Raw genomic sequence first — 12,284 nt, 5'->3', positions numbered from 1 at the left:
TTACTGTGATATTAAGAAACAAGACCCAGTTTGCCACATTTGACCACACTTTATAAAAGGGTATTGATAAAACTTTACCTCTGGTGTTTGATAGGAAATAAAAAAATATATCAAAACTTTCTTAAAGATTCAGAGTTTGGGAATTTGAATTTTAAATCTTTGGAAGTAGAAGAACTGGCTCCCACTCACTTTTAACTAAACTCTGAGCTAAATTTGAAGGGGGAAGTGACTGTGAGTAGTTATCTTGACTTAGATGTGCTCAGAAAGAACTCTGTGCTGTGATGCCACGGACAGTGGAATGCCCCTTTAAAGTATTTTTATCAAACAAAAATCAGTAACCATACATCTGTTCTGAGGGATACAAATTATATATGGTGATGAGGCTACCACACACATAGTCAGGGATCTGAAATCCACTTTTTTTTTCTTCTCTAAAAAAATAAAGGGCAAATTCACATTTGGGTTAATTTATACTGGCTTTATACATGTTGTCTCTGAAGAGTGTTTTTCAAAATGTTTTACAAGGGACACTAGTCTCTAGAAGCTCCTCCAATTATGGCTGCTCAACATTCTGGGTGGGATGTTGAGGGCACGTGTGCACATTAACGCTCCACACTCAGGACTGTTGAACCCTAGTTCCTCAGATCTTTCGGAACTTGCCACATCTTTTTCTTTTTCTCCGTAACACTTGCTTTGGGATTGTTATCTTCGGAGGCCTGGGACCATCTTAGTGCATTGTTAGGAAGGTCTGGGCTACCCGACACTTTCTTTCTAGAGATTTTACCGACTAGACATAGATTAACAGTCTTAAGTCACATTCTTACAAATGTTTGTGTTTTTTAAGTTATCCCATCTTTCATGTAGTCATGTAGAAAAGAAGTGAAAGCTATATAAATAGTTTTCTGAATTATACTTTATAGAATGTTGAGTGAAGAGAATTTAGGAGCCAGAATATAAAGTCAATCTGTATTTAAGTGATCCATAAGGAAGAATAGGGTGAGCAGAAGTGCAAAAGCTTGGGGTCATAAAGCTCTGATAGACCAACCTGTAGACTAGACTCGGTCCTTCTTTAAAGGAGGCAGAGATTTTGACAAATTTTCAACAGTATCAATACTTTATAAATCTAGGAAGTTATGGAATAAATGCATGAACCCTTAGGAAGATTTTTTAGGGCTTCTAAGGGTACAATTTACTTTTAAAAAATTCTGACCTCTGTAAGCAACAAAATCTATTATCAGCTGCTGAAGTTCTGTAGAAAGAAGTGAATCTAGATGCGAGCTTTGTTTATGTAATACTGTTTTACAGACATGTTGTCAAATTGTAGTTTTCAGAGAAAAACATGTTTTTCTTTGAAACACAATTCTGAGTGTGGTAGACAAAATAATGGCTTCCAAAGATGTGCATATCTTTTTAAAATATATATGTATATTTTTATTTTATTGACTTCAGAGAGGAAGGAAGAAGGGGAGGGAGAGAGAAACATCAGTGATGAGAGAGAATCATTGATTGGCTGCTTCTTGGACGCCCCACACTGGGGATCGAGCCCGCAATCCAGGCATGTGTCCTGACTGGGAATTGAACCATGACCTCCTGGTTCATAGGTCGACGCTCAACCACTGAGCCACATTTGCTGGGCAAGATGTGCTTGTCTTAATCACCGGAACCCATAAATGTTACCTTTGGTGGCAAAAGGAATTTTGAGCCTGCGATTAAGTTAAGGATTTTGAGATAAGGAGGTTATCCTGGAGTGTGCAGGTTGCCCTAATGAAACCATAAGGCTCCTTATAATAGGGAGACAGAAGGTGAAGGTCAGAGTGCGAGGAGAAGGTCAAAGTGATGTGGGGCTACGAGCCCAGGTTGCCAACAGCCTGTGGGAGCTGGAAGAGGCAAGGTGTCTAGAGACTCCAGAGGAATGCAGCCTTGCCAACCTGTTTGAGACTCTGACCCCAAAGCTGTGAGATAATAAGCGTGTGCAGTTTTAAGCCACTAAGTTTGCGGAAATTTGTTTTAGCAGCAACTGGATATTAATACGTTGTGGAAGCAGTTTAGTCACTCCTCTCAAAGTTGAGTGCCTGCTATGTGCCAGGCAGTGTTCCAGGCACCAGGGGTCAGCAGGGAGCAAGACAGACCAGCCGCCAGGCCTCCACCCCCACCCCCACTCCCCGCCTCACCTAGACCTTACATTATTATGAGAGTGCCTTGTGCTGCCCCGCCCCCCCACCCCCTAACCTAGACCTTACATTACTATGAGAGTGCCTTGTGCTGCTGTGAGAATAAGGCCACGTGCTGCAGAGGGGCTCATTTCGATGTGTGCGTGGGAGGGGGGCACTGGTCTCAGGGGCCTCTCTGAGGAGGTGACATTTAAGCTAAGACCAGAGTGATCAAAAGGAAGCAGCCATGCTGGCTTCTGGAAGGACAGACACAGCAAGTACTGTGTGCAGAGAGACTCAGGAGGCGGAGCTTCTTAGGATGACAGCTCACCACCACTTAGGGTCACCGAGCAGGAAGTCCTCGAGGTTCTTTGCATACACATGGGAGGGGGCCCCTCCTTGCCCAGGCACTGCCCATCCTCTGCTGCTTCCTAACAAAACTTGGTCCAGAACCCCACAGTCTGCTCTGAGAGCGAGAGGAGCCTTGGCTCGCAAAACCGTGCCCTGATGCTGTGGCAGAGTCAACAGTTTCTCTTCGATGATCACATTCTAAACAGTGTTTGTAATCGCAGCACCTTGAGGAGCCAACGGCAGCACCGGCCCTTCTGGGCTGAGCCCTGGCCTCCGTCTGTGTCTCACGGAGGAGAAGTTTTGTGTTGCTGGCTTCTTACGAATAAGCAGCGAGAGCTGAAGATCACCCGTTCCTTCTGGACGGTCTCTATCTCTTGGAATCTTAACAGTTGACATGGGTTTTAGAGAATGTTTATTCCTGTCGCCTGGCCTTACCAGCAGAATAGCAGCCCAGAAAGGGAACGTTGCCCGAATGTGTCGTGAGCTTTTGCATCCCCTTCCTGTGTCTTCGGGAGTCCGAGAGCGTGCAGCTCAGAACAGGACTGCAGCTGGGTGCTGGGGCTGGCTTTCGTCTTCTCTCCTGCATCTTTCGAAAAGTAAAACTACTCACCCTGTTCAGCTACTCACATTTTAAAATGAAACTGAGTGCAGTTTCTGCCTTGTGAAATGTATTCTTTAATGGTCTTGAGTCTTAATTAGGTCCTGACTTTTTGAGCCCCCAAATATTCTGCCTTCTAGAATTAGAATGTAAGTGACCGTAGGGGCCCCATCCCAAGCCCCCCTCTTCCCTCCCCCACCCCAATCGCATGGGCTCAGGAAACTCTGGACAGGTGTATGGAGGTTCCTGCAAAGTCTGTGTCGAATTGGAAATGTATGTGTGGAGGGGTCTTTTGTTTTTTGTTTTTTTAATGAATAGAGTAAGGTAGTTACACTTAGTAATACCCATTCACCAAAAGGAAAGGGTGTGTGTTAAATCATTGTGTTTTTTGATGAATGGCTTGTACACTGAAAAATAAATTGGACAAACTGGCATAGAGCTCAGTGAACATGAAATCAGCTATTAGAAGAAAGCTTGTGAACAAATTCTGAGGCAGATATGCATCTTTTGATTAACGCCCTATCAATCATCCACACAGCTACCTTCGCTAAGTCTTGCTGTAATCATTCATGGTTGCTTTCGGAAACACTGGCAGAAACTATAGTGCTGCAGAAACGGAATATTATTACTGATTTCTCCCTAACTTACTGTGAACAATGACTGTTTTCACCATGTTTCTGCTTTCCTTTATTACAGAAATACAATACAGAATGAAAGGAGAATTCCTCCCAGCCTGGTGAAATTCTCCTAGGGTATTCTTAATGATATTCGGTCTTAAATGGGCAAGCTATTGTAATGTGAGGTTCTCTGAAGGAATAATAGTAATGTAATCCCATTGAAGTCGCCTTTTATAGATTGTAATCAAATAGGCAAAATGTGGAGTCACATTAATGAACAGAGTATATCTTCGGAATTATTGCTTAAAGTTGTTGAAATGGTTTGAATTTTGTTATTGTAATTATTATATTCTCGGTTAATGTGCTTAACAGCAATAGTAATTAACCCACCAGATTGTAAATTTGCATGAATTCTACCTCTGACATTACAAGAAATCCTGATGCTTTCTGAGTATTACACAGCAGGATGGGGGAAATATATATAGATACATATTTTTTTCACTGATTATTTTTTAAGAAAGACATTTTCATGAATGCACTTTTAATTTTTCATGTACTTTTAAGCCATTGACAAATTCCTCAAGGGCACTTCATTCTTTTAAGAGGATTTGATTCCTAAACTATGCTGGCGTGGAAGATAATTTGGCACTGCCTACTAGTCTTTAGGAAATAGTGCAGTTTCCGAACCTACTGTAGCCTGGGAAATCCTGTGGCATAATAAAGCAGTGACAGGCATTAGCATGCATAATGGGCTTTAATAGACATTTAATGCTGTTTAACTGGGAGAGGGAGCTGTTCTCTCCCATTGGAATATTCCTCCATCAAAGCCCATTGATCACCGATTGCGCCCAGGAGAGGTTAATCCATCAGTTTCTGTAACCAGACGGCACTGATGGAAATTCTTTAGGTGGCATTCTGGATGAACCAAGCTCTCCATCTTTACAAACAAATGAGTGATATGACAAGCATGGTGTTCAAAACACATTTAACCAATTGATTTTCTTTCCTCTTGTAATAAGATCTGGAGACATATGAAAGTGCACAGTGTGAGCCAAGATTAAAGGAGTTGCTCCATGCACAGGAACATATGGGATTGAGAGCCAATAAAAGTACTATAAAGCTTGTAGTCACCCATTCTCTTTTTTTATATAAAGTTTGTTATTGCAATAAATAGCTGTTATTGAGCCCATGCCTTTTGTTTCGTTTTACTGAATCTTATTTCAGGTCTGTCTGTGTGTGTGCACACATGCGTGTCCTGTCATCTTTCTCTTGGAAGTTCTCAAGATGTTTGTCAACCATTGTTTTTACCTTCTAATTTAAACAGACGGACCTGATATGATTTGGGATGGTACAGCCAGCTGTAAAGGTGTGCACACGGGCTGCTGCACCAGTCCCCATGCTCCGGGTAATGATGGTCTCCTGCTCTTTGTTTCTCCCATCCAGCCCTGCCTTGAGTTTCACCTACCCTTCTGCGCCTGTGTCTCTCCACGTGCATCAGCAAATCTTAAGCCGACAACAGAGCTTAGGCTCAGCCTTCGGACACAGCCCTCCGCTCATCCATCCTGCCCCAACATTTCCAACACAGAGGCCTATTCCTGGGATCCCTACGGTTCTGAACCCTGTCCAGGTCAGCTCTGGCCCTTCGGAGTCCTCACAGGTGAGAGAGAGACAGCTCGATGAGCTGGTCGGTCTTGGTAATCGTAGAGGAGAGCTGTGCCACCGTGCCAGCTCTTCATGGGCACGGTGCCCTGGCATTCTCAGCACTTCCCTACTCTATGCAGCCTGTCTTGCAAACTCAGGGCTGTGGTCTTCAGTCTTCATGAATATGCTGTGTATGTGCTCCTCAAGAAACAGCAGCTTCTTCCACCAGAGTCGGTTGATCCTCGGTGGAAATGTGGCTGCTTGATGAGGCTTCACTCTGAGCCGGTGCTGTCTGTACCCCCACTCAATAGAAATGCATTCAGGAATGTGTGGCTCTCATTTGGTCACCGTCCACGGGCACTTAGAATGGTGTGACACTCCAGAATACGAATAAAATTGTTCTTTTCTCCACACGGATCGTGCCGAGAGAAGCATCTGATGCTCTCATTGAAGAACTTGGCAAACAGTTCATATTGGTTTCCTACCCTCCTCACAGCTTTGTTCTTTTGGAACTTGTTAAAGTCCAGGCCCCAGTTCTATTCTTCTAGCTTTTTTACTATTTTTTATTATTATTTTCTTTATATGGTAAGACATCATCAATTTATTTTTTAAAATATATTTTTATTAATTTCAGAGAGGAAGGAAGAGGGAGAGAGAGATAGAAACATCAGTGAAGAGAGAGAATCATTGATTGGCTGCCTCCTGCATGCCCCCTCACTGGGGATTGAGCCCGCAACCAGGGCATGTACCCTTGACAGGAATTGAACCGCAGGTCGATGCTCTATCCACTGAGCCAAACTGGCCAGGGCTACTCTTCTAGCGTTTAAAAGCCTAGGGAGTTTATACTCGTGAGGTAAAACTAGGAGCTGCCTCATGAATGTGTTTTCTGCTACCACGGTGTTGGAACATTATCAGAGTCGTTGTTCCAGTGCCAAACAAGCCTGCTTCTCTCAAGTCGCAGGTTTTAGAATAGTCCTGCTCATTGATTACAACCTAATTTTTGTCTCTGTTTCTGCAACGGTGACCGGCAGAACAAGCCCACGAGCGAGTCTGCGGTGAGCAGCACTGGCGACCTGATGCACAACAAACGATCCAAGATCAAACCGGATGAGGACCTCCCCAGCCCGGGGCCACGGGGCCAGCAGGTGAGGCGCCTGGGCTCTGCACTTGGCAGAAGGCCAGCTACAGAGTTGGACTCAGTTTATTTTTCTGGCTCAGGAGCAAACACAACAAGTGCAGGCAGCTGTGTGAGGTATAAACTATGGTTCGTTGAGTAAGTGGTTGGGTTTATGTGTTGCTGACCATCGATGTGACCAGGCTTCAGTCCCTAATCTTGATCTTGGGCCTAAATTTTGAGTTCCTAGTCCTAAACCATTACTAGCTGGGCAGAGCTAGTGATGTTCTCTATACCAGTCATGTTTTTATTCTTATTTTGCCACTTCCCACTTGCCAAGAGAGCCTGGGGAACAGGGAGGGATCAGGCACAACTAACCTATTCTAAGGCTCCTTAGATTCCTGTCCTTTACTCCAAGTCCTGAAAGGACGAGGTCCTCTGAGCCTCAGTTTTAAGATGTGTTTCTCACCTCCTGGGGTCCCCAGGCCTGACTCAGGAAAGAGGTCAAGGAATATTAATTCACAGAAATAGGGGTTGGACAAGAATCTGGACATCCACAGAATCTGGATCTTGCTATGGCCAGGCTGCTTCAGCCCAAACCTCAGACCACTTTAGCCCACATTTTTGTTTTAGTGACAAGCTCTTTGAAGATGGAATGAATGGGTGTCGTGGGTTCTGAAATTCATCCTTTTGCATTTTGCTAGTCAACATCCTTTCTGGTCACTCCTCAATGCTTGTATAGTTTTTCTCATCTAGCCCCAAATTAGAACTCGAATTTACACACCTAATTGTCTTCCAGAATTCTAGAAATTCTTTGTATTTAAATTGCTACAAAGCTGCTTAGAGGACTAGGAAAGACTATACCTACCCCAGCCCCCAAGCTTTAGATGCCATGGTTCTGGGACAGAGAGTGCATCATTGGACATCGGAAATTGAACCAAGAAGACATTATCCCTATAAAATCCACAAAGTGTCTGTTAAGAGCAGCCTCCAAGGGCAAGGAAAGCAGAATTAGAATTACTGGTAATCATTTCCCTGGATTCCAAAATATGAGAATAAATAAATTAATATACTGAAAAGAATTTAACCAGAAGAGAAAGACCAATCTTTTGGGTAAAGATGACATCACCTAGTTTAATTGCTTCTCTTATGGGATAACATTTTTGGTTGTTGTTTTTTTTCCACCATTGTATTCAAGGATAGCGGAGTTTGCCTCAACTTCTTATCATCATTATGGTTTGGGCTGTTGTCCTTGAATCACAAGTAAATAATCTCTGAAGGTGTATTTGGTAACTCTGAAAAAATACACAGAAATGATTCCATATGTTTGACTTCTTCCATTCCCAAAACCTAGTTAACAGACCTGGGACTGTTTTATTTTCACTGAAAAATTTGCATCAGGAGGAAAACATCTAAATCAAGTTTTTGTCTTTTTCTTCTTTCATTGTCTGATTTTTTTTTTTTTTCTCTTCCTTCCCCTCGCCTGTCAGGAACAGCCGGAAGTAACCACCCTGGTGAAGGAGGAAGGGGACAAAGATGAAAGCAAGCAGGAGCCCGAAGTCATCTATGAGACCAACTGCCACTGGGAAGGCTGCACACGGGAGTTTGACACCCAGGAGCAGCTGGTGCACGTAAGTGAGAGGGACTTGCCAACTGGGCTTTCCAACTACGTGACCTTTCTGCGGGATCAGCTTCCCTGACCCCGCACTGCGTCGAGTTTCTTAGCTAACAGTGTTCCGAACTGGAGAGCCCTTTATGACTTTCTGAGAATAAAGAGAACTCGGAGCCCTGGTGCTTGACCTGTGCAGTCAGCTAAAGCTTAGTGTAAAATTCAATAAAGTCTTCAACAGAGAGTGTAATGACTCTGATCCTGTAAGTCAGAGAACACTATTTTGAGTTAGTGACTTGGATGATTATTGAGTAATAGTAAGCTGGACATGAATTATTATTAACCTTTAACCAAGTTTGAGTCTCCTCTCCAAGAGGAACAACAGAAAAAATTGTAGAAGTGGGGGATTCCTTTTTTTTTTTTTTTTCTTCCCTCCATTCTACTTTCCTCTCCCAGCCCCTCAACACTCCAGGAATCTCCCACTCTTTTATGCAGCAATTAGTACTGTATGTGAGATAGGTGGATGCTTGGGGCAAGCCATTAGCAATTTCTTGACTTGAGGCCAACCCTTGTAAGCCTAATAGTTTCATGGAAAAAGAGATGTGTATTGTGCAATGATGTGACTTGTGTTTAACGATGTCTGCTTTTGAAAGCTGTAGCCTGGTCAGATTGAGAACTACTTGCCATCCCATGCTCTGAAATCTTTTTCCCTTATTCCCCTGTGTGTTGTTTCAAATACTGCAGCGCTCCCCACCCAGTGCTCACACCTGATTAGCCGCGTGTCCTTTGCCAGTGTTTCATTTTATTGGGCACCTTCTCTCAGGCCTGTGGAGTCTCCCTGGCGAACGTGACCAGCAGCAACTGAGATGGAAGGGCATTTAGAAAATCAAGAAAAAAAGAAGAGGTAGCTCACATACTCATTGCAGAAAGACAGGGTCCCACGGAGGCATGGAGGATGGTTTGCTACGTGCGGCAGTTTCCTAAGCTTTTAATCTGATGGGAAATCTGACAGAACAGCTTTTGTTTCGACTCCCTAACCTCCATATGCACACGCACCCTCTTTTCTTTTCTAGTAACTTTTTATTTTTAAATGATCCATGGTTCTTGATAACTCTCCTCCATTTAACCACTGAAATTATAAAATTCCTCACACACCCCACGTGTCTTATAGGCGGCATGAGCCTTTGAAGTGTGTCTTCTGCACCGTGGCCCATCCTGGGGAATATGTTTCACACATTGCAGTTCCATTATCGTGTTAAATGTATGATTTGCCGGTTTTGAGATCGGTTATGTACAGATTGTTTTTAGGACTTAACATGACCTCAGCAGGGTTGTTCCCTCCCCCCCAACCCCCCTGTTTCTTTTTCAATCCTGTCTCCTTGTAATGGTATAGGAAGAATTATAGATTTCTCAGCACAGCAAGAAACCAGAAAATCAGATGGTTTTAATTAAGGTATATTTCCAAATTTTTCCATGAACTTAATTTATTTTTTTCTCTTTAATTTGATGCAAGTGTTATTTTTAAGCCAAGCCTGATTTAATGGCCCTTTATTCTTGCTGACTGTTTTTAATGGAAACCACAGACATTGTCATACTAAAGGGGGGAAAGAGGTTTTGAGTTTTTATTTTAATGTGGAGAAATATTCCCCAAAATGAGAATGTGCCAAGAATACTCTGAGCGATATAATGAGTGCCCGACGTAAATGAGGGAATTGTTCAGGTAACAACTGCCATCAGAACCTAGACGTTGGCAGTGTTGGTTAAAATGTCCTTGTGAGAGACGCCGCGGTCTCCTGGCTCCTTGTCTGTGGATAAGTCGCTGTAGTTCTTTTTTTTTTTTTTTCTTTCTTTTTTTTTCTTTTTTTTTATTGATTTTTTTACAGAGAGGAAGAGAGAGGGATAGAGAGTTAGAAACATCGATGAGAGAGAAACATCGACCAGCCGCCTCCTGCACGCCCCCTACTGGGGATGTGCCCGCAACCAAGGTACATGCCCTTGACCGGAATCGAACCTGGGACCCTTGAATCCGAAGGCCGATGCTCTATCCACTGAGCCAAACCGGTTTCGGCAGTCGCTGTAGTTCTCATGGAGTGCTGTGACTGTGGCTCAGCCATGATCAAATGCGGAATGAAATAAGAGCCTACATTTCAATAGGAGGCGTACATTTAAAGGGAATTGTGGTGGCCCAGCCAGCGTTGCTCAATGGTTGAGGGTCAACCTATGAACCAGGAGGTCATGGTTCGATTCCCGGACATGGCACATGCCCAGGTTGCAGGCTCTATTCCCAGTGTGGGGTGTGCAGGAGTCACCTGATCAATGATTCTCTCCTCATTGCTGTTTCTATCTCTCTCTCTTCCCCCTTCATCTCTGAAATCAATAAAAATATATTAATAAAATGAAATAAAGGGAATTTGTGCTGACTAGAGGCCAGGTGTGAGGTAATAACTTAAACTTTGTGCTGCCTACTGAACATGAAGGCTATTTCAAACCAGTGAATATTGCAGGTTTTTGTATTTCATCTCAGTGGCGGAAGGTTTTAGGCAGTGATGCTGTTTCTAACAGAGAACTGAGTAGTTTTAAGGGAAGGCTGCTTAAACTATCAATTAAATGACCACCATGTTTTCTGTTTTATTATAAACATATGAATGAATACAGTTATTTTTTGAAAAATTCCAAGTAGCTGGAAGAAATTCATGTCAGAATTAGAAGGAAAGTGAATATATTATCTGCGTGACGTTAATTTTAGTCTGATAAATTTTATGATTAAACTTGTTGAGTGAATCAAAATTGGTAACTTGCAACAGCATAAAGATACTAGTTTATATCACTTATTTGCTACCTTTTTACTTGTTATGTGAAGTGTGAAGATTCCAAATCTGTGCCTTTAAACTGATTTTACTTTGCATGACATAAAAGCACCTTCATACTCCTGGGTGTATCTGGTAGCATTTGCGGTGGCCTGGTATATAGAATAGGTGCTTTATTTTTTGTTGAATGAGTGGGTACTTCAAGTCCACCTAATTATGGTACTTTGATGGTAGATGGAAATAATATCACTTGCAAAAGCTACTTTTTTTAGGGATAACAGGAAACATTAACAGCTTCCGTTCTTATGGCTTCCCTTGGCGAGAGGACATTCTCTGAATTAGTTGAATTTTCATGGTACATACAACCAAGAGGCAAGGTGTTAAACCATTCTGATGCTCTGCCATATTTATAGCCATGGCCCATTCTTTTTCCCCCTCGTACAGTTAATAGAAAGATTCATGATTCTTCATGGTTGTCTATCTAGTGTCTGACAGTCCCGACTGCCTGCTAAAGCAAGTCACTATCTATAATTGATATCCTTCTGTGGAATAGGGTGCTGGCTGCAATTGAAGGGCTTTGCTGAAAGCTCTTAAATCCTGACAAGTTCTCCCCTTGTTCTGGTTCAGTCGCTGAGCTGCACGGTTGGAATTCCAGAGTCATTTGAACTTAGTGCAAAAGGGAGACATGTGTTTCACATTAGCAAATCACAAAGTTGAAGGAGAATTAGGGAATTGGCTGACTCTGCCCGCCAGGTAGTCTCATTTCCAGGGTAATGCACTCCATGTTCTCTTGAAAAGATTACCTTGTCCCATTACTGTCCGAACAGATGGGCTAAATATTGCCTTTCCCTTCTCCTCCTCTTTATTTCAAGGCCCTGTCCTTCTCCAATTGTGTGTTTATGCTACTTTTGCTGGGGGGTCTTTATCTCTGGACGTTTAATTAATTTCTCTTCCCAGCAAGATAATTATAATTGGATTTAGTTACTCTCAAACTAGTATTAAAACTGTCATAAATTTACTTCTATGCCCAGAAGCTACAAAGATAGATATATATTTTTGTTAACTAGGTTTGTGTTGTACTTTGTTCCTCTCTTGGTATCAGTTAAAATAGAAGGCAACAAGAGCATAAGAGAGATATATAGAACAAAAGTTAATTAATTTAAAGTACCTTTAATTAAGACTGCATTTATTATTGATTTGTTAAGATGCAGGCGCTGTCTCTTCCCTTGACATCTGAAAGCACATATTCTAACATTCCCAAATAAATGGAAAATCCACATTTTTACGTCAATTCTAAGTTACTTAGACCCTCTTTTTGCTGTTGTGCATTATATATTACAAAAGTCATGAATCTTACATTTACATTTGTTGAATAGCCGCTCTCAAAGTGTTATTTC

The 12,284-nt window shown here is 42.4% G+C and overlaps 1 protein-coding gene across 1 annotated transcript in view; it reads left to right on the top strand.

The window, feature by feature from the left end:
* Positions 1 to 12,284, top strand: part of GLI3 (GLI family zinc finger 3) — a 279,986-nt gene that overhangs the window by 205,806 nt on the left and 61,896 nt on the right. The window contains exons 8-10 of the mRNA XM_054726279.1: positions 5,160 to 5,373; positions 6,389 to 6,502; positions 7,962 to 8,102. Of these exons, the coding sequence (XP_054582254.1) occupies positions 5,160 to 5,373; positions 6,389 to 6,502; positions 7,962 to 8,102 (469 nt within the window). The remainder of the gene's footprint in view (positions 1 to 5,159; positions 5,374 to 6,388; positions 6,503 to 7,961; positions 8,103 to 12,284) is intronic.

Source organism: Eptesicus fuscus, chromosome 14, assembly GCF_027574615.1.
Source record: "Eptesicus fuscus isolate TK198812 chromosome 14, DD_ASM_mEF_20220401, whole genome shotgun sequence".
Classification (NCBI taxonomy): Eukaryota; Metazoa; Chordata; class Mammalia; order Chiroptera; family Vespertilionidae; genus Eptesicus; species Eptesicus fuscus.
Note: the sequence above shows the minus strand (reverse complement) of the source record. Positions and strands in the feature narration are given on the sequence as shown.